The 24,205-nt window shown below is 38.8% G+C and overlaps 1 protein-coding gene across 3 annotated transcripts in view; it reads right to left on the bottom strand.

Annotated features, from left to right (window-relative positions):
* Window positions 1–24,205, bottom strand: part of LOC139739221 (vinculin-like) — a 78,894-nt gene that overhangs the window by 4,759 nt on the left and 49,930 nt on the right. The window contains exons 16-20 of one of the 3 annotated variants that reach the window (XM_071649839.1): window positions 11,344–11,440; window positions 10,270–10,388; window positions 9,223–9,338; window positions 8,637–8,760; window positions 98–188 (exon numbers count right to left, since the gene is read on the bottom strand). In XM_071649839.1, the coding sequence (XP_071505940.1) occupies window positions 98–188; window positions 8,637–8,760; window positions 9,223–9,338; window positions 10,270–10,388; window positions 11,344–11,440 (547 nt within the window). Of the gene's footprint in view, window positions 1–97; window positions 189–8,059; window positions 8,184–8,636; window positions 8,761–9,222; window positions 9,339–10,269; window positions 10,389–11,343; window positions 11,441–14,441; window positions 14,692–17,612; window positions 17,736–21,706; window positions 21,830–24,205 lie in introns of those variants that run through there. The other 2 variants (XM_071649838.1, XM_071649840.1) reach the window with 2 other exon arrangements.

Here is a 24,205-nt window from a genome sequence, read left to right as displayed (position 1 = left end):
GTCCAGTCTGAGTCAGTACAGTCCAGTCTCAGGTCAGTCTAGTCCTGTCTGAGTCAAAGAGCAGTAAGTTAGACGGTAAGAAAGACAAGCTACTTACCTTGAGCTCCAAGCATGACAGCTTTGACCGTGGAGAGGATCTTGAGTTGGGTGCTGATGGTTGGGATTCTTTCACAGACTTGAAGAAGGTTCTACGGAAGCATCAAGAAGTAAGAATCTTAGCCGAGTGGTAAAGATGAAGACATTTCAACCATACCTCCACTGATCTCATACATTGTGACCCAAACCACTGTAGCTATGATCAGCTGGTACTGGAAACATGAAACACTCAAACTTGTGCTAAATGAAGTGATTTGGGACTTTTTACCACCCATTTTTTAGTTTATGCTAAAGTGATATTGATGTTTAAGGAGTCACAATGTATTCTTCAGAGAGTCTGGTTTATAAAAATAAAATTCTAATCTCACTTGCATCATGCTAGTAGCATGCATGTTGATAAATTATCTTGTAATAAGGTCAAAATTTCTTTCAGTATAAGACAAGGTGATAAAAGTTATCTGAAATGAGGCTAACATTTATGACATATCAAAGGGTCTCTAATTTTCATTGGAATATCAATACAATGTGATATTTCTTTCAATAAAGTTTTATATAACAAACGTTTCTCCATGAATTCAAGGAGGATGTTCATGAATGGTCATGTGATGTTAATGTGATGATATATTATTCTCAGTCTAATTCACAAACTTGCAGATGTTGTCGATATAATGTGTGTTTCAGTGAAGAAAAAAAATATATATATATACATATTGATAGAATATTTATATTCCCTCATTTCCAGGGTTATTTGATTAGTTTTATTTAAAGTATTAAAAATTATGGCATCAAACAAGCTCTTCAAAGCTTCCACATGATTTTACTTTCATCATCTCTATATTAAAGCCAGTTCACAGTTACAATCTGAGCATGAGCAGATAAAGGTCATTGCAGACCTTCTCTTGAAATGGATTTGAAACTGAGGTATTCAAACCCTAGATAGGGCTTCATGACAACTGTGTTGTAAATGAACCAGGTGCAGATTGGTATTTACAGGTGAATGTGATTCTTTTCAGCAACATTAACAAAAGCCATTCATGCAGCACTGACATGTACTAAATTAACACTTCCTGCATTGCTTTTCAACTGCTCTTCTTGAAGACTGTTCCATGTTTTGCAAAGTCTGTGGTTGGAGAGGTCATTGCAGACTAGTGCTAACTGTGAACTGGCTTATTCTGCCTTTCTCTCTCTCTCTCTCTCTCTCTCTCTCTCTCTCTCTCTCTCTTCATCATCTTTCCATCCACAATACATAGTAAAACACTGAACACCAAACACCAAACACCATGACATAGGCGCCGGAAGTGGGGGGGCAGGGGGGGCGGCCGCCCCCCCAATCCAAAAAGTGGGGGGGCAAAACGCATTTTTGCCCCCCCAAAAAGCCCCCCCCCCCCAAAAAAAAAAAAATAATAATAATAAATAAAAAATAAATAATAATAATAATGAAAATAAATGAATAAACAAAGAAAATAAAATAAACATGTATATATATGACTAAAAGGGAAAAAATATGGCTACAAACGGCAGCTTTTGGACTGTAAAATGTCAAAATTTTTCAAGCTCGCTCGCTTCGCTCGCTCGCATCCAGCAGTTGAGCCCGGTGCGCCTCCCCCTTAATTTCTAAAGCGAAAAACATAGCTACGACGGCAGTTGTTGGACTCTAGAATGTCAAAATTTTCAAGCTCGCTCGCTTCGCTCGCTCGCATTGAATCGTTATGCCACTCTCCTAATGTTGCTGACAGTAATTGCCAGTAGTTGCGCCCGATGCCCCCCCCCCTTAATTTCCAAAGCGAAAGATAAATATAGCTACAAACGGGAGTTTTGGGACTGTAAAATGTCAAAATTTTCAAGCTCGCTAGCTTCGCTCGCTCGCATTGAATCGTTATGCCACTCTCCTAATGTTGCTGCCAGTAATTGCCAGCAGTTGCGCCCGATGCCCCCCCCCCCCCTTAGTTTCCAAAGCGGAAGGTATAGTTACAAACGGGAGTTTTTGGACTGTAACATGTCAAAATTTTCAAGCTCGCTCGCTTCGCTCGCTCGCATTGAATCGTTATGCCACTCTCCTAACGTTGCTGCCAGTAATTGCCAGCAGTTGCGTCCAATGCCCCCCTTAATTTCCAAAGCGAAAGATATAGCTACAAATGGGAGTTTTGGGACACTAACATGTCAACATTTTCAAGCTCGCTCGCTTCGCTCGCTCGCATTGAATCGTTATGCCACTCTCCTAACGTTGCTGCCAGTAATTGCCAGCAGTTGCGCCCGATGCCCCCCCTTAATTTCCAAAGCGAAAGATGTAGCTACAAACGGGAGTTTTTGGACTGTAAAATGTCAAAATTCTCAAGCTCGCTCGCTTTGCTCGCTCGCATTGAATCGTTGTGCCATTCTCCTAATGTTGCTGCCAGTAATTGCCAGCAGTTGCGCCCGATGCGCCGCCCCATTAATTTCCAAAGTGAAAGATATAGCTACAAACCCCAGTTTTGGAACTGTAGAATATCAAAATTTTCAAGCTCGCTCGCTTCGCTCGCTCGCATTTTATTGTTATGCCATTCACCTTATGTTGCTGACAGTATATAGTTTGTCGATCGTTTCACACCGTCATTCCATAATCCATATAAGGAAAACTTACAATGTTCCTCAATGACTGCGTTGTTGAATGTATCACATTCCGTAATGTATGGTAGTCCCATTATTGCTCACGCACACACGCACAAGCATACAGATCGTCAAAATTACTTTATGGTTCCCCCCATGTTTCGACCCACCGTACGCCACTTTACATACATATATATATATATATATATATATATATATGAATGATAGATGTGTGTGCGTGTGTGTGTGTGTATGTGTGTGTGTGTGTGTGTGTGTGTGTGTGTGTGTGCATGTGTATATTGTGTAACATATGCATGGTCTAATCTTGAGCCCCCTCCAATGTTTGCCCCCCCAATCCAAAACTGCTTCCGGCGCGCCTGCACCATGATACAAACCATGTGTCTCCAAGTTACATACACTCTACACCATAACACATCTTGGCTCTATCAATCTCAAATCAGACACAATGTGGAGGAGAATCAATCCTTTCTGTGGTTGTAAGGCTGCGTTCACATAGAAGTATACTATTCGGGTATTCGGGCTCGTTTTTCGAGGGCACGCGAATAGCTTGAATCGAACGATAGGATTTTCTCACACCGGTTCACATAGGAGGGCACTATTCGAAAGTACGAATAGCTGCGAAAAGTATAGCAAAGTGGGAATCGAGCTTGTTCGATTTTCTTGCAGCGTATACCGTCTCTCGTTTATGAAATAATGACACTTTTGGTCTGGATTTGCCCTTTAGCAAAAACAAGCATGTAGACTGACATTCTGATGCAATTTAGAAATTGTTAATAAGATTTGCTGGGATGTAGGAGGAAGAAATCCTCACTGCATGGGATGGTGAGCTGACGGTGCGGGTGATGGTGTATTCGGTGCCCGAATACCGAATAGCGAATACCGAATACCGAATACCGAATACCGAATACCGAATACCGAATACCGAATACTTCTATGTGAACGCAGCCTTAAGAAGACGGTCTCCATGAGACAGAGACCTTGACACCGGTAGCAAAGACCGCATCACTGGGTGTGGCTCATTCCAGTGGTGGCAGGACTCATCAAATGGTTGCCATGACAACAAATACTTTTATTCCCTCCTGACTTAAGGAATGTTATCCTCTCTCTCTCTCTATCTGCCCATCATCTTGAAGCATCTCCAAAGTGTGATGCACCTGTCTTACAATCAAAATTACAAGAACTGATCTTTAAAGATCTTCTCTTGACAGAATTGAGATTTTCTGTCTGTTGACACATTCTAGATTTTCTACATTCTTGGTACATGAGATAACAATTTTTTAATGGTTAAACTGTATGCTAGCACATACGATCAACCATTCTCTGGTCATCAGTAAACATCTAGTACTGAACTACAATATGTAGAAAAAAAAATATCCCAGATAATCACATTATATCATTACTGTGTGTCTACTCTCGTTTTGAACTGACTATGCAGACAGTTTTTAAAAATCCATTTGTCATCACCGTCCCCCACTACCAATTCTGCAAACAAGTCTTGGCTCCATTCTGTCGGAGATTGTGACAACAGCCACTATATCCCAAATCTCTGATGGCTAGAGGCAGCTACAAGACTAGCTCCTTCTACAGACTTCAGCTCTCAACCTAGCCAGGAACTAGACTTCACTGACAGATAACCTCCTGAATTCTATGCAGCAGACCAAGTTGTGTTTGCCTTCTGCATTATTGGCAAAGGATTTACTAATCAGCTTGCACTTTCTATTTTCAGCTCTATCTTTTCATTTTTGCTCGCTTTATTTTTTTTTTCTTGCTTCCTTCTTTTCTTTTCTACTTAAGGACGCAGCAGCTAGTGCACTGACGTATGGGTTAGTTGGGAAGAACACACAGACTGCATGTCCAGGAAACATCTCACCAGAATGCACTGACTGATGTGGTATTCATGATAGTCATGACCAAATACATGCTTGAAACACCTGGCAAGGAGTCTATGGAGGGCAGAGATATTAGTCTCCACTGCAGACTGATGTGGCCAATATACTACGATGAGGAGAGTGGATGTCAATGCTTACTACAAGAAAGGAGACAAAGGGATTACATGTCTATAAAGGAGCTTGTCTGGGAAGACTGATACAAGGACTAGTATTACGGGTAGAGACAGACAAAAGAAGAGAAGGAGACTGGATTTCGTGGACTGACACAAGACACTTTGCCTTCTACACACATGCAGACACACAGACAGACTGACATAAAACACACAAACATGCATATACACACATGCATCCACAAATCATACACACACAAAAAAAAAATGCATATCCACATAAACCACAAGCACACAAATACATACAAAGCAAATGCACACAAATTTTACACTAAAAAACACACACACAAAAAAAAAAAACACACACACACACACACTTGATATAACTGTGATGAATTTGTAATGCCAATGGTTGTAATGAAGGAACCTAGTCACATGCTGTATAGTATATCGTACATATTGACATGTAGGCCTACAGACACAAAACCCTATATCAATAAAACATTTGGCCCAAATTCACAAAGGTGGTACAATCTTTGTGCATGGTTTAAACCATGGAAAAAGATTGTAGTTTGTAGTATTTTCTTCGACGTAATTAGTCATTTCATCACGAAATAGGCCATGCAACGGTTGGCGCCCCATACAAAACTACAGTCTTTGTCCATGGTTTATACCACCTTCGTTAATTCAGGCCAAAAGGTCTGGTCATATCAATGTGCTAGTGCGATGTTTAGTCTTCTATCAGGGAGAGTCTACTTACACATTGTACACATTTGTACTCACAATTACTCACAGCTTGTTATGACTTCAAACAATTTAGTTAGACAAAATGAAATAATATTGTTCTCTCTTGTCACAAGAAAGGGAAGTATCCATATGACATTTGTTTGCCTTAGCTAAACTCAACTTTGAATTCACAGGTATTTCACACTGCCTTTGTGCTCTGGTGACTATTTATATTCAAAAGATTGACATGCTTGTACATCTAGTGGTAGAAATGATTTTAATTTGTGTTTTAATCACAGAAAACAGAAATAAGATACATGATGCATCACACAAACCATCACCATGCTTTCAGTAGAAACTCAAACCAAGCCAAGAAAACAAACAAGAAAACAAAGAGAGGCATGAGTAAAGTCTTTACAGCCCTTCATGCAAAGCTCATTTTTAAACCCGTTGAGAACAGACTGATTTTGCTATAACATGCATTTCCCATAGACACCTGCCTGAGTATTCTCACGACTTGTCCTCATGCAAAGCTCATTAATGATTCAAATAGAAAAGAAGTAATTCTTGCAGCATTTTTGATAAAAACTGCTCCTAACAGTGTATTATAAAAGCCCTAATAGCATAAGTCAAAATAAAAGAAAAAATCATTCAACAGTTCTCAAAAAACTATTTCAACAGGTAAAACCTCTTCTTTTTTCTTTTCTTTATTCTTTTCCTTTCTTTTTTATGTTGCAAGATTGCGAGACTTGTATTATATCTACTTGTTGCATGAAATAGCTGCATTCTGAGCTACAAAACGTTTCTTGTACACTTTACCTTTGGGAGCAGTGAGTTCAGAAATTTTCGAGTAATCACACTTGATTAATATGTGTAGGTAAGTTGTATCACAAAATATCATACTATATAAAAATTTTGCAATAAAACCTTAAATATATGCAGATATCACTGCTTTTCTCATCAAACCATAACTGTAGATGGTTAAATTTAGAAACAATTCTTTAGTTCTTTAGTTCACATTTTGTATATCTAACAATACTTAACATTGAGTATCCTGATTAAATTTGTTACCATCATGGTTGTTTCTATGCCTAACTCCCATTTTAGAACTATTTTGAAGCACTAACAGTTGGGTTTTTGTTTCATCTGCAAATGGTAAATAATGCCTTCAAGCTGGAAAAAAAAACCCCTCAGAGATGAAAGGTAAACATGCTTCAGACAGAGCTATGAAAGTTGAGAGTCAAATGGTTGCATGTCTTTTATCTATGTAGAGCACTTACGCCCTTCTGACTCTTAAGGTTAGCCAGCATTCACCATGCAAATAACTTGTGATATTAAAACAGAGAGCAAAAAAGGATGCACATAATGATTAACACTGACCATCTTTCATACAGCTCCTACAATAACAGCAACTTACAATAACTGCCATTAACTGTAAAATGAGGAATGTCCGTAGGCATTTTCACTTTGCAAATTTCTTGAACGCCAAGATTCGCGAAATTACATTCAAATGCACATGGAAGTTCTTGTCCACCCTTTATGCATTGAACGCCAGTGGCAGTTCGTGAAAATTTCATGTCATGAAAAAAACCTGTCGGTTCCAATTCGCGAACATTTCATGCCGCGAATATATCATGTTTTATAGTACTCCGCTACAGTTTCCCAATTACTAAGGAGCACTATGATTGTTGTAGTGGCAGTCATAATTATTGTAAGTTACAATTACTGCCAGTCTCTGTATGACAAAGGGTCCAGCTGGCATACACTGATGCAGGGGTGGAGTTAAAACAGGTGCAGTGGGGGTGTTAGCTGGTGGAGGGGTGGGGTTGAACTGGTCTGGGGAATTTGGGAAACAAAAATATGATAGCTGCATGATGATCAAAAAGTGTAAGGTGTAAGGTGTAGAGGTGTCAGTGTAAGGTGTAATCACAGCATGAAGAGGTGGGTGTAAAATAGCTTGAGAAGTATAGTGCTATGACAGTTTGATGGGTTTTTGTTTTTTTTTTTTGGGTGAGAATGCTGGAGCTGAGGCATATTGATAGGAATGTGGACCATTCAACCAAAGAAAGTAAAACTTATTGAAGTAAGTTCAAAACCGACTACCCAAATCAATTAGAACTGATTATTAAGTGTTTTAGTAGTAGTGTTAGATATCATAGGTATTCATACTGGGCTCTCTCTGGATGGGTCTAGGTAAACACAAGATTGTTGGTTTGAGTCCAACTTGAGTATGTTTGTCATGATTTTTTTTTTTTAATCATGGCTGCTACTACATCACTGAATAGTCAGTTCTTATCTATATTAATGCTTGCCAATTTGTCAATTAGATGCAATAAAAACAATTCATTGCAAGAATCATTAATTTTATAGAATTGCCAACATTTCAAGAGGAGAAAAGGATGACATAAAGTTGGTCAGTAGAAAGGCAGAGGAGAAATGATGGTAGACAGGTGGTAGGAAGATGGCTGAAAGAAAAAAAGTGATCCATGATTCGTTCACACTAGAGAGTATGCCTTCATTAGATGGTAGTGTGTACATGGTCAGTGGTTGCACTAGTCAAGCAAAGCAAGCAAGCAGAACAAAAGTTAAAACACCGAACACACACCCACAGGGGGAGTGGTACATGCTCACGTTTTTCATGCGTTTATCAGTACACTGATTTGCTATCTCTGAGGCGAGCCTAACAACTTCCAACGACGCCGCGGCAATCTTCTTGGCAACCTCAATCAAGTCTTTCTTGGAGGTGTTCTCACCGCTAGACATAAGATGGAGAGAGAAGACAAATCTTATGAGAGTCTGTTCACATTGATGTCAAAATCCCCCAGTCTGAACACACCACCTGGTGCCCACATGCCTCACACTGTGTAGACCAGTCAAGGTAGAAAAAAACCCTTTTCACACTAGAGAGGCAAAGTACATCTTTTGTGTGTGTGTGTGAATGCAGTTTAGCATTAAGATCGAAGATTTCCAAACCACCTGCAGAACATTTTTTCAGATTATTTTTTCTTTCTTTTTTTTTCAAATCTTCAACCAATGTAGCAAAGCCACCAGATCAGTTTTGACCATCTTTTTGGTAAAATCAAGTAATTACTTCTACCCTTGACTGATCTCTTCACACATGTGACATCACACACACACATTGCCACATGATGTGTTTCCATGGTAACAGGCAGTGGGAGTGTCCTGTTGAGGCCCCGCCCATACTCACCACTCTCATCCGGATATCAGTGCACTGGTTGGCTATCTCTCTTGTCAGGCGGGTAACCAGGGCAGCAACCTTTACTATCTCCTTGGCTGTATCGATCAAATCCTTTTTGTTTCCGCCCTCTCCACTAAGGTCATGTGTCAAAGGTCGAAGGTTAGAACAGAGGAGGTCACATACAGAAGGGCAAAGAAGCAACTTAAAATGTCAAGAAAAGACATGGTCTATCTCACTGTGCGAAGAGATGGATTAGCCTGGGAAAATTTGTTTACATCAATTCCAGTATAAGTATACAAATGAATCGTTTTCTCAAAATTTTAACACATAAAAATATGCTCTAACTCAAAACAATAGGATAAAGAATAACAGAATTCTGGAGAAGTGAAATGGAAAATGAAGAGGCATGTAATCATTGCCAGTTACTGACTTTCGATATGATGGAAATTGTTATAACATCACGTAGCCTTGTTTGATAGTTTAAGTTTTACAGAGAGATTATTGAGGTACATGTACTGTGCAAAGATTACATCTAAAGAGTACTAAAAGTGGTGTGAATGAGTTGTAATATCATCATCAGCCACTGACACCATACCTGACATGTTTGCTCATTGCAGCCATAAGTTGTGCCATCCGCTTTGCTGCTGCGATGAGGTCATTATCCTTACTGGACCACTGGGCAGTCTCAACGTGGAGATCGTAAGCAGCTTGCTGCATCGGACAATAGAGGGAGACATTGCTGGGTAATCAAACCTGACAAACCTAGTCTGCTGAACAAAATATTCTGTGAACAGATCAGCATGTGATGGCCTTCAAGGATCTACCCTTTTGATTCTAAATTTCCATTAAATAGACTTCATACCATCAAAATGTACCGATGTGTTGGCTCAGTGAGTAGAGCGGCTGCCCTCACAATCGGGAGGTCGTGGGTTCAAACCCCGGCCGCGTCATACCAAAGACGTTAAAAGATGGGAGTTGCTGCTACCTTGTTTGCCGTTCAACAGTTAAAAAGGCGCTGCTCAGTGGCTGCCGGGCCCACGATCAATTGGGCAAAATGAATTTCCATTCTTGGACAATAAAATTTGGAGTTTATATCCAAAACAATTATTATTATTATTATTATTAAAATTGTATAACTAAAATTGGATATACACCCAAAAATACATGACAGTTTCAAACTGATATTCTGTTTTCATGTCCTATGCTGTATCCTCAGCCACACACTGTGGTCCCTCCAACAGTATATACATAGTTACACACTGGGGTACATTACACACTGTATCTCTAGCCACATACTGGTTATCTGGTAATGCACTGTGGTTCCTTCCCACACACTGTATCCCTAGCCATATAATGTGGACCCTTCTCCCACACTGTATCCCTGGCCACACACTGTGGTCTTCAACTGTATCCCTGCCCACTGACCACACACTGTGGGTCCCTCCCAAACACTGTATTCTGGCCATACCATAAACCTACACTGCTGACCCTCCCTCACACTGTTGTCCCTCAGCTATACTGAGGTCCTTCCCATACACTATATCTCTTGCTACACACTGTAGGCCTACAGTAATTCCTCCCATACATTGTATATTTGGCCACACACTATTCTCCCTTCCACACTGTGGTCTTTCCTACTCACCATAATAGGTTGCTGGGATCCCTGCACTGGCACTGGGAGGGATGTATCCTCTGGGGGTGGTGGGCGGGGTGGGGGCACATCCCCTGGGAGGGGAGGGCGGGGAGGGGCGGCCTCAGTTTCTGTGAGATTCAAACCAACCAAAATGAACCAACCATGAAGACGTACATTTACAACAGGTCACTCTGAACTACTCAGTTGCAAGTGTGTGTGTTTACTCTCACAAATAGTCTCATAACGGGTTTCCATTAGTCTTACAGCCTGACACTGCATTCTTCTGCAAAGGTCATTTCACAGGTCACATCTGTCTGAAGTACATCATGTATTCCTACTTTGATATCCAAAGACCCAATATCAAAGAGATAAGGTTGGCCTGATTGAACTGATCATCATTCACTGTCCATCGAGGTAATTTTAACCCATTCCGCACAAGAACCTGGTGGCCTGTGTATCAAGTCTGTGGGCATTTCAGAATTCAGTATGGAATGGGTTAAAAAGCATGACTAGGCGTGCTAGAATAGAATTGCCATTCAGCGATTATGCGCATGGAAGAGTCCACTCATCGGTAACATTCGACTCCATTCAAAATTCTTCAGCTTTGTGTACCTACATAGAGATCAGTGATAGAGCTGTACACACTTTGTTATGAGAATTCTTGAATGTATCCAAGTCAGGCAAACCTTCCCACTGGTATCCCAACACTACCACTGGGTCCTTAGACATACTTCATTCTGCAGTCTCATACTGGAATATTTGGCAATGTTTTACATATTCTATCATCATGTCACTTAACACTCTGGCATGATGTCAAATAGACAATTTAGAAAAAAAAAATGTGGTGAGATGAAAATACAAAAGTCTACAGTAGAAGTGTTATTCAAGGCATTTTCCTTGTACTTAAAAGATATAAGGTATTGAACAAATAAGTTGACTTGAGGAATAACAAGAAAACAATACTGGTGTCGCATACAGCGCACTGGTTACTGAAGCAAAGCTGTCATCATAACTTGAAAAGTTATCCTAAACATCATCAATGACCTAAGTAAGGGTCAAAGGTCAATGACAGGGGTTACTGACCTTCCAGCTGAAGTTGGCTGAGGTCAGGAGGAGGAGGCAGGATTGGTTCCTGGTTGACAACCAGAGCTTTCCTCACATCTACTACATCAGATTGGATCTGTCAGGATACAAGCAAGTGACTGGTATGAAAGACTAGTCTCCATCAATCATTGTACAAGGGTCTGGTAAGAAAGGCTATTTTCCATAAATCTTACACATCTCAAAGACAGAAAGACTTTCTGCTAACTTTTCTAACTATCCACAGAAAAAGGAAAGTTAGTTGCTACATTCTAAATTGTATGTTGAACGACACATAATCACTGTGTCTGATACATTGCTATCTCGTAGGGGAAAAAACATAAACATGGGCCAGATGCTTAGGAATCCATCACATTTTAACAAGATTATTCAAAAAGAAAAAGTGTTGGTCAGGCAATAATCTTCCAACTTGAATTTGAGTAGCAAATTCAGCTGATGACTGGTATTTCAAATGGTATCCTTTCACTTCTATGGAAGAAACCTGCTACACAAATTGTATTTTGTATACCAGTGGAATAAAAGAAAAATGCAAATTGTGATGCCATACCAGGAAAGTTATTCCTGGATATAATTCTGCATACTATATCCACCTTTTTTACAACTTTTTCTTTATCTGACAAATGAATACTTGTAATCATGATTACAGATCCAATCTCTGTCTTTTCTAGTTCACTCACAGAAACGATCGTTTGTTGGCAAGCAAATAATGGCCTAAAAATGCTCATACAAGTTGAAATGACAAATTGACAATGCAAATAATGGTTAAGAAATACAATTTCTTTCAGCTAGCTGCAGGATTAGAACACTTATGTAAATCTTTGCAGTTATTTGAAGGTACAATGTAAGTATGCAACATCAAATCTGGGATTGGCAAGCATTTAATTTCATGGAATACAAACATGTAATACGAGTAATAAAAATTGGGGCGAACCGTCTTCATGAAAACATAGCTTTTAATGAGAACAAAACACATTATATTTTTCTCTCCCCCTCTCTGCACTTCACATGACAGTGTGGCTGGTGAAATGTAATAACGTACAGCACATTGCATGGAGTCTTATTTTGCTGTAAATCCAGCAACATTTCATGCCTGGGTTGATGGACCTTGTAACAACTACCATTAATGAAATTTATGAAACTTTCGACATGAAACATCACATTTGTGTCTTTCATGATGGTGTTAGTGGAATGTAATTTCATGCATTTCATGAAAAACACACATCAAAATCTTGCAACACAGTAAAACATGGTTTGAACAGAAAACCACTTCTACACATAGTATATGTATCCTCGGAGCAGGCCTCTAACAAGATGATATGAAACTGATTTGTAGAAAGACATATGTAACACTCTGTACTACCAAAAAGTGTCTTGAAGGAAATACAGAAGGTTGTATCTCCACAGTTTTTATTAAGATGCTATCAGATTTTACCATCTCTATCTAGGCCAAGCAAAAAGAACATAAAATTAGAACACTGCCCACACTGCCTATATCACACTTAGGGAGTTATTTGGAAAATATTTTCAATAAAGTCAGACATTTAAACATAAACTGACTCCATATTCATTCATGGCATGGTATGAAAGCATAGAGAATCTCTAAATTCAATAAAAGCTTTTGGCATGAATACATTGTCAAAAATGAAAATGATAGTGATTTGAAAAAAAACAAACAAAAATCCTGCGGCAAAGATTGTATTATTTTAGTATAGAGATGGCCAGTCCTCTGAAAACTAAAAGCAAATGCTGAAATGAATTTAGTCTCAATTATAACAACAAATTCCAAACTTCTACTCATAATTGAGTAAATCATGAGATAAAGTGTATATTTCAGTGATCAATGCTGGCAGCAAGATTCCTGTATCATATTCACCCAACATACGACCAATCACTCCAACAATGATTCCACTTTAACTACCTGCCACCAACCGAGGGCAGCAAACTACTTAATCCGAAATCATAATTCCTCCTTTATCAATGGAACACAAAACTACTCAATGCTGTGGTCCAGGATCTATATTCCTGTCTGCAGAACAGAGATGTGTTAGCTTACAATACAATATGATGGAAGGAACAAGGCGTTAGTTCTGAAATACATGTACACAGGTTTGTACCTGGTAATTTCATATCTTACAGTGATGGGCAAAATTTGTCACAGCAATGTTAGTGAGGTAATACTTGGACGGTGGAAGCAAGGGAGAAAAACACACAAAAACATATCAGAATTGGTTGTAACACATATCATGCATGCTGAATAATAAGAACCATGAAAACATCATTTCCAACATTTGATGAGAATTGTTCCCACTGTAAAAACCGGTGACCACAGAGATGACCACTAAACTGGACAGAGATGACCATCAACGACAATGTCACATCGTTGGCTTGCAATGATTTTCCAAACAAATGATCCCACTGCTGTATGAGGCTGATCACATGTGTAACACATAATAATGATGCACAGTACATTTGTGAGATGGAATAATCAGTAAACAAAGAAAATCCCGAAAATGGCAACAAAACAGGCCTAGGGGGGAATCAGTCATAAGTATTTTCTGGAAACAGTCCAGTATGACTTCCAGAAAAACTTCACACAATGCAGTTTATTAGTTATCATAAACAGGGTTTGTTTCTTTGTCAGTCTGTTTTTGTAGCAGTAGGTGCCCAAAGTAAAAGGAAATAATAAGAGAGGTGGAGTTTTACTCCTAAAATACTGAGACACACCCAAGCATTTCAATAAATATACTGGGGGTCCATAAAGTGAAATTCAATGGGAAAAAAATATAGTACAGAGTTGTTCATAGTAGCATTATTTTTTATTTCTTTTTTATTGTAAAGGGGATGAAAAATGTTTAGAAACTGGATTTACATAACAGGTTCATCAATAACCGCACCGCACAATAAATGGCCACGAAATTTGCACATACATTCTCTTCATGCACACACCATTAGAAATGGGTGGGACTAAACATTAAATCACAGGCTGGATCTCAAAGATAGTGTACCACTTGGTACACAAACCACGTGACCAGCAGGTACTTGATCTGGTCTGTCAAACAAACTACACAGTGCAACCACTCATGAATAATTCAACAGGCTACAAACAGGATGCTGTGATTGGTCAGGACAGTCAGTGACTTGCAAGTCCACTCATGAATAATTCAACAGGCTACAAATGGGATGCTGTGATTGGTCAACCTTTCTTGGCCTGGGAGCTGTAGAAGGCGGAGCAGCACGTGGAGGGGGCGGGGCATATGTAGGAGTCTCAATAGATGGAGTGCTGGGGTAATTAGGGAACGTTCTCAGGACCGCCTCCAAGTCATCTTGTAGCTATAGTAACGATGTGCAAGCAAACATGAATGGTTAATGCCTTGTTTCACTGCTTGGTGACTGATGAATATTGACTGTTTGGTGACCGATGAGATTCATACTTTTCTACACATTCTGCAGTGAAGGCATGACGACTATCAAGATACATGGTAGATTCTAATATATTTGACTACTACACACATACTGACATAATGGGCAGTCACTAGTTAAAGACCGGGTAGTATGGAGTGAGGAGGTTGACCAAACTTAATCAATCTTTCCATTTGAAAACCAAGACTAGCACAGGCCTACTAGAATAAAATTGAATGTCAGAGAACATGTCCAAGCGTACGCTCATTGGCAATGTTCCACTTGAGTCAAGATTCTTCGGCTGTGTGTGTTCTTACACAGAGATCAGCAATAACCTGTCTAGGGAGGTGTTTCATTAAGCTGTTAATTCTTAAAGTTACGAACGACTTAAGAATGACTGGTGATCAGTTCTTGTGCTGAATTATAGAAATTCTGGTAAGTATAGCACATCAGAACGTGTTCCAGTTGTTCTTAAGTCGTTCGTAACTTTAAGAATGGCTTTATGGAACACTCCCCAGAATTCATTACAGGGATTCCCAAATTTATTACATCCAAGTCGGGCCAACCTTCCCATCACATTATATCCCCACACTATCAAGTCTTTGATTACCATATCACATCAGTGGCTAGCTTTGAAGCACTGGATACATATGATCTTACAATCAATGACATAATCAAGCATAAATGTATAGCAAGCTTTGCTAGAAATGAAAAGTGTGCTCTACGATCTTGCATAGGAACAGTTTGATGAAGCTATTACTGAGTGGTGTACATTCTGTGTTACACTCACTACTGTATGGTGTAGAAATCCATGTTACACTCACTGCTGTAACATGACATAATAATCCAGTGATTTCTTGTGATGACGCTCTATTGTAGTATCATGCTTTATGTAATTGACTAGCACACAACTGACCATCAGATAAACTGAGCTCAGTTAACAGCATAGCTGATGATGATTCACAAGACTGCATTGTGACTTTTGCTTTATTTCATTCATGAGTTTGACAATCATACACACCTATCTACCTCGATATAGACAGACATGACGGAAATAACAATAATAAAGTGACTAGACATTGATGGCAAGGATTGGCATTCAAAGGGAAAAGACGTTTTATCTTCTGTGTGCTGCAACAAAAAGGATAGAAGCAATAATACCAGCAGAGTGAGCCTTAAGCCATGCAGAGAGCGACCAAACAGGTGGTAGATGACACGGTGTTATAGAGTATAACACCAACTGATTTTTTTTACATATTGATATACACCAAACACAGTTACACTTACACTGAGACCTGATACATTGCAGAGATTGGTAAAATAACATCAACTATTCTTTTTACACAATGACAAACACCAAACAAATGTACACCAAACACAGTTACACTGAGACTCGATGCAGGGTTTGGCAGGATAGCAACATTTGCCATTTTAAATGATGACATACGCTGTACATCAAACACAGTTACACTGAGCTGACACATGAAACATTGCAGGGAGAGGTGTAGATGAGGCACTCAACATATCAGCCCAACCATTCAACTACAAGCAGGATACACTCACATGTAGCTTCATACATGCACTGCGTCACATCAGCGGTATACGTGTAAATCAAGGTTGCTTAAATTTTACCACTATTCAGAGCATCACCAGAGAAACAATTCATTTACGATATATTCAAATACTTCAAGGCGTTAGGTTAGAGTGAATGCTTTGGTGCTGTACATAATGGCATATTTTGGGACTGATGACCCATGACTAGATCTATTCTACACAGAGAGTCACATGCAGACTTCTAGTGTACTATGATGTAAACACCTGTTTAGTGTAACTATGGCAACAGGCATTATAAAAGTTATGTACCTGTTCATGTCATCATAATGAGATACAAAAGATGTACATTATCTATGAACCTATTAATCCTGATATACTAGACAAATATTTCATATTTTACAGTGTACCTCAGGCATGCCATAAGGCCCATAATGAATTTGTGAATGTCTCTGTGATTGATTGTCCACATCAGTATTATGCATTTTTTTTAAAAAAATAACAATCTGTAATAACCCTTTTTCCACTGGTTTTTATTCTTAAACTATCATCTCTAAATTTCTTACTTTAAACCTGAATGTCATTCTACCAGTTTGGGACCAGCTTTAGACCAGTTTGGGACCAGTTTATGACAAGTTTGGGACCAGTTTGGGACCAGTTTGAGGTCAGTTTTAACCACTTTAAGACTCTCCTTCAGCCACAACTCTTTTCTTACTTTAAAATCTTAATCCTTCATCTTTCAACTTATTCATCCTCAAAGAATTGTTGAATGCCACAAACCACAAACATCCAATAGGATGAGAGACACATTGTAACACACAACACAAAATGATGCTGACTACGTGACATCTTTCACATTTTCTCTTTTTATCACAAGTTTGACTTTAGCTCACAACAAACAACAAACACACAATACATGTTCTGAAATAATAAACTTCACAAGAGAGCAAGCAAGCACTGAGAGACAGTCAGCCTACAGTCAGCTGATCAATCACATGACAGATCACATGACACAGTCAGAGGTTCACATAAAACATTCAGCCATTTACATATGACTGTGATTCACTCCACAATGAAATATACAGAATTATTATCCACAACACTCACAGGAGTCAGCAGCCAATCAGATGCTTTCTCACATGATTAGAGTAAAGTGCTAAATGAAAGGAGCGCTGCCATTGGTGCACTGCTGGTCCTCTGTTGATGACTGTGGGGTTAGTGTGCAGAAATCAAATTAAAGACATTTGGATGCAAACGGCAGTAAGTAACATGAAAGAGAAATCTTGGATTGAAGATGACACCTCTTCCGGCAAGTCAAACGAAGGACCCTGGCCGCGAGATGCTGGCTGGTGGCTGCCACTAGAGGGCATCCTTTTGGGTGAGGATCCTGGGCCAACCTGAAGATTACGGGACGTACCACGAGGCTGATGGGGAGAGAGGAAGTGTGGGTGAGGGAAAAAGAGTCAATCTTGGTGGATTGAACCAGGAGACATATACATCCCTCAGACCTTGGTCTGGCCTGGGTGTGGTCTAAGGGTGTGGCCTAAGGGTGTGGCCTAAGGGTGTGTCCTGGGGGTGTTGCCTACCAAGTGGCCTTAATAGTAATACCTCTTACTCCACATATTCTTTGTCTCATTACCTAGCCACATCTTCTTCCTACACTGTCATCAATCAGTTTAAAGTGACACAAACTCACACCTACGACAGTATTACACACAGCAAATTTTAATGGGTTAAAAGAGGCATGTGAAAGGTGAATCCAGCAAAACATGTGGAAAACCAACCAAAAATAAATGAAAGCTTTTTCCTTTACAAGTCGTTCTCTCTTTCTCTCTCTCTCTTTCTCTTTCTTTCTTTCTGCTCATCTCAAACAAAGCTGATGATTCTATCAAAAATCATCAAAGATATCTTACACTCTGTTTTTCATTGTACTTTCTACATTTTGAATCATTTTTTTTCCTTTATTCTTGAATAGATGGAAAATAGATGAATTGAATCGAAATGAAATATTAGAACAAAAAGATCTTTGTCAGCTATGAGGTAACATTTGATCCAGTGATAAATCCTGAAGGGCTGATAAAAATACTCAGATTGCTTGAAGAGAGAAGCAAAAAAAAAAAAAAAAAAAAAATCTTGAGGGTAGATCACTTCACACATCATGGGGAGGAAGAGAGAAATAGGAAGATATATATATATATATATATATATATATATATATATATATATACTGTATACGCCGAATATTTTGCGAGGTTTTTATTTTCGCGAATTTCGCGAGTCGGGTGCTATTCGCGAAATTAAAGACACGCGAAAATATTGACTCTGTTCCTGATGTAAATGTGAAGTACGCGTGTATTCTACTCCGTGAAGTACGCAACTCCATGATCGTGAATTTAACCACTCGCGAAGTTGTGGGGAATTCCCGATCCGCGAAAATTTAGACTCGCGAAATATATGGCGTATACAGTATATATATATATATATATATAATATAGCAGTAATAAAGTCACAACATAGGAATGCAGGGAATGCATTAATAGCCAATCTTGATTTAATGAATAATCCGAATTTTCAAGGAACCTTCCTCTTCTTCAGGGATGACAGTGCGAAGAAGAAGAAGGTTCCTCGAAAATTCGGATTATTCATTAAATCAAGATTGGCTATTAATGCATTCCCTGCATTCCTATGTTGTGACTTTATTATTGCTATTTCTAGTACTGCCAATACGCGGACAACTACAATATATATATATATATATATATATATATATATATATATATATATATATATATATATATATATAGTGAGATACAGAGAGGGAGAGAGAAAGAGATAAGTAGGAACTCAGAGCTTTCAGATATATTGGCAGCCATTTTGATATCTTAGTGTGAGTTTTGTAACTAAGTACTTCTTATCAAATTCTCTTGCTGAAAATATGAAAAAGAGTTTACTAGAGGAAATATGAATTTATTGAAATAGAAGAAGTAATACAATAAAGCAAGAAGACAGAAGACCTTTAAAAAAAAAGCATCTACAGACAGGTATGATGGAACCAGAGAGAAAGAAACATATCACGAAGAAGAAGACATTCTGAAGAGAAAGAAGAAAAAGTTTGGGTTGTGCTCCTATCCCGGTCAGTTTGACATTAAAGACATTTGTCAGGTCAGTGACAAAGGTCATGCATTAGTCTTTACTCAAGACTGTATGTAGTGTGAATCTACAGCAGAATTGCTTTTGGCATGAAATACAAGCCATTTGTCCATAAAAAACAAGATTGTCAACAAAAATAAATTGTATTTTTAAGTGAAGCCAAAATTTGTGGCAATAAAACAGAAACTAGAGTGTAGTAGCTTATTGAAGAGATCTGTGATTGTATAAATGATTTATGCTGAAATGTGGTTTGTTCTATGATTCCCTTACAACGTCTGACTGTCATACACATTGAGTGACAAGTTAACCTCTTCTGTTATAATCTAAACATTAATAATAAATACTTGGATCAGTACCTTTCATTTCTGTCCTCCAAAGATGGCCAGTGTTATACCACTCTTACTAGAATTTCCTTTCTTCTTACTTTTCGTGATACTATTTGATACAAAGCATGAAGCTTGAGGTTAAATTTCATATTACATGATCACCTCATTCTCACTCCCTGTTTCTATGGCGACATTGGGGTTAAAAGAGGTCATGGAGGGGTCACCAGGAGATGAGGAGGTCGTTGCAGGGTCAGCGTGAGGTGAAGGGGTCAGATTGAGTGAGGAAGTAGAAACAAAGTGTGCCGGGTTGCATGCTGGGATAGGATTGTCAACAGGAAGTGAAGATGGTTGAGGGTCAGGAGGGGTGAAAGGTGAAAGGTCAGGGTGATGAGGTGAGGAAGCCTGAGAGTGAGAAGGTTGTGGGTGATGGGAAGATTGTGTCTGTCACAAAGAAAAAACACAGAAACATGACAGGTTAGACAAGACAATATTGATACAAGACAAGACATACTTGATACAACATAACACAGAACTGATACAAGACGACAATACAAACAATAGGATACAAAGAAAGGTGTGATTAAGGGGAATATGACAGACTGTAAACCATAGAAACTAAAAGTAGTATGCAGTGTTTCTTGAAACAATTAAAAGTAGATAATGACTTTGCAACTGATTGACAAATGGCTCTACATCGACGTAAATAAGCACTGAATTGATCAGTGTTTACTACTAAAACACTGATCAATTCAGTGCTTATTTATGTCGATGTAGGGCAATTTGTCAATTAGTTGCAATGAAAACACCTCAATGGAAGAATTACATGAATTTGAACATAATATCTATAGGGCAAACTTAAAGGGCTTACAATCACCGCATTAAATCAGGCTGTGGTCACTTTTAATTTCAACTTGCTGCCTTTTAAATCAGAGTTCACATACAATGAGATGGCAATGTGTGTGAATCCCACAATGAAATTAGCATCTCATTGTCTGTATGGTACGTCTCTGAAAGAATTATTAGAGGCCTTACGTTTTTCATTTCACTCAGCAGTCGCTATCTACCCCCGCCATCATGTGATCACAGAGGAATGGATTTAAGAGAGTTGAATACTAGAGCAGTGACGAAGAGCCACTTTTTTCTTGAATATTTGTCATTTCTTTTCTCAATTTAAGTAAAATCACCAGAGTTATCTAGAGTCACCTTACATGTGGTATCCATCATGAAAAACATTAGCATTCCAGATAGTAGCTCAATATTTCAATGCGAAAAGATGATGGTGCCCAAAGGGTACCTGGGTCATATTTCACAAAATAGTTGCCATGGTAACAACTCTTGCTGCAATGGCAAGTGCCACGGTAACGACAAGAATCCTGCTTAATGATTGGCTGTTGCTATGAGGAGTGAATATTCTAGCAAGACTTGCTATCTTACCATCTTTTAGGGAAGTTGGTTCCAGGACATCCGTATTATAGGACTGAGCATTCATTTGTGGTCTAACGTAGGACATATCAAAATACTGATTTTTATTGTAGTTGTCATGGTTACAGGACCAATCAGAGGTGAGGAAGAATGAAAAGTAAGAGCAGTAGGCAGAGTTATCTGACAGGTCAGTGTCGGTTGGGTGAGTTAGGATAGGGTTTTACAGATAAGAAGGAAGAGGGGTGTGGTTGTGACAATTAGGGATGAGGGGGAGTCAGGATTTTGGTCAAAATAATCACGATCCCAGAATACAAAGTTTTGTCTGATTCTACCCTTTTCATTTCGAATCAATTTTATTCTATTCAATTTCAACATGGCATGGCAAGACTTCATCTAGGAACTATAGCCATGAAAGGTGAATCTAAGTTTCCTGAGTGACTAAAGTAAACCTAGAATGCTCAATGGATGAACCACAGAAAGAGGGAAATGAGTTGAACCTGTGTAGGAGGTGTGGCCTGTTTGGAGTAGGCGGAGCTTGGAGGAGGGGGAGGAGGAAGAGGCGCTGCACTCTCTGTGGTGAAATCTGATGAGACTTGAAGTGGATCGTGGTATAGCGCCCTCTATGGACAGAATAATGTCAGTACATCTCTCACATAAAGTAGGTTTACTTACCAGCTACTTTCTACAATATATGGAAAGAATTTCATACAAGGTGAATACTGATTATCCTTTGCTATGAAATGGCGAAAGATATTACCCATGGCTAATAAAATGAACAATTTAAATTCTAAAGCAAGCTCACAAGGATTTGCCTTATTTTAATTGCTAGCGTGTAATTAGGTAAAGCAAGAAATCAACAAAGTAAATAAGCCTTGTAATACATCTAACTATCAACAGAAAGCATATTACTCCTAAGATGTTACAATTCTATAACTTTAGAAATATATGCATCAGCATCATGTGAATGTAATTTAGGACAGACAATTTCAATGACAACCTTGTCTTTTATGATGGTGTAGAACATACACCATCAAGAAATATTTCTAAATAATGTGAATGAGAAGCATTTCTGATACAATCTAAATCCTTATAGAAAAAGAAATACACTAGCAGAGGTCATGTAAACACACTCACTTCTGTCTTCTCTATAAACTTGAAGAGAATAAAAGATAAAGTATCAATCTGTCAAGACTATCAAATATATCATGAGCTTAATATCATAACTTTCCTTGAAAAAAAAGTGAAATAGTAACACTTGGCTTTTAATACAATGTCAAATCAGCAGGCATTAGTGTAACATGGATCTTACAACAGGCTAACGTCAGGTGAGTCAACACGGGGACGTTTTGATTGTGCAAAGTCTGTGCAAAACCGACTAAACAATGTTTGTGAAGTTTGTGCAAGAAGGACTTATCTCAAGTTTGTGCAAGAAGGGGATATGTGAAGTTCATGCAAGAAGGCATTATCTACAGGAAAAAAATCCTTTGAACCGGAAGTGCAGCTCATGCTAAATCCTCTGAACAAACCCATTGGGTGTGATGCATGCAGGACTCGTGGATTCTGAGTGACTGTGATTGCCAATAGGTGCTGTGGTGAAATGTGACGTGTTTTGTCCTCAAGAGTCTATTTAGGGGGCCTTGGATGAAAATTGCAATCAATTGTAACTCAGTTTTCTTGCAACACCCCTTAAAGGGGAAGGCTAGTAACTGATCAGTGGGAATCAGTGGAAATGCTGGGAGATGATTGTTCCAATCCTCATGGGATTCATTCAAGAGTTTATTGTATATCTATTGTTGTGTGAAAATGATTTGCTTCAGAACAGTCTCATATTCAAGTAATGTGCAGATTAATGCTCCGTCACTGACCAGGGACGCTAACCTGGAAGCATTAAACTGCACATTACTTGAATATGAGACCATTCTGAAGCAAATCATTTTCACACAACAATAGATATACAATGAACTCTTGAATGAATCCCATAAGGATTGGAACAATCATCTCCAAGCATTTCCACTGATTCCCACTGATCAGTTACTAGCCTTCCCCTTTAAGTCAAGTTTAGCCGTCAATACTGCTTACATGCACCAGCTGATCAGTGAGAACTTCTTTTTTTTCACATCTGCCACACCTACTATGGTTACTAGTACCCAGTTTTTCTCTCATAAGGTTTTTGACTATTTCGACTAAATGATAATGATAACAATATTAATGATAATAAAAAATAAGGTCTTATTTACCCAGAGTAGCCTCTTCAGTTGCCACTGCTCTACCAGAGGGCCCTGATATTATTATTACCCTAGCGATGATAGGTACTCATTTATACACCTGGGTAAAGAGGGACATGGTGGGTAAAAACATCTTGTCCAAGGACGTAAGCACTGGGCGGGATTCGAACTCGGGTCCTTTGATCGGGAGTTGACAGTCTAATCCACTATGCCACAGTGCCCCCACAATCAAGACATTGATTTCTCATCGACTCAGGGGTGTGAAGTGTCAGCCCAAAGTTTATATAACAACTATAATGATACCCTGATATATTGAAGTTTGATAATTCAAGTTTCAGAAGTTCTTTAGGTCTCCATCATGATAACAATGTTTCCCCAGAATTGTGGGAGATATACCACCAAGTTTGTATCAAGGCAGAGAGCTACAATAGTATCTTCCACCTGTTGAAGACTACCGGTATACTTAGGCAGGTGTTTATGAGAAATAAGTATTGCAGCAAAATCGGCTCATCCCAAATGGGTTAATCTTTACATGTGTGGTAATGAATCACAGTTTTCAACCAAGCTACAAAAAAGATATAGCTATTACAAGAGAACGAGATATAATCACTTCGGCACTCTATAACAGATATAAAACTAAATTCTCTGACGTCATACACAAACTTCTCTGATGGACTAATTCTAAGTGATTGCTGGTGTCTATACAATGAGCAGGATATTTACATACTCATTTGCATGCTGTTAGCTGATTGGCTGGTTTGATGTGAATAT

The sequence above is a fragment of the Diadema antillarum genome, unplaced genomic scaffold (genome assembly GCF_040938485.1).
Source record: "Diadema antillarum isolate AM-2024a unplaced genomic scaffold, OU_Dant_1.0 seq00000791_RagTag, whole genome shotgun sequence".
NCBI classification, from domain to species: Eukaryota; Metazoa; Echinodermata; class Echinoidea; order Diadematoida; family Diadematidae; genus Diadema; species Diadema antillarum.
This window is presented reverse-complemented; position numbering and strand designations above follow the sequence as displayed.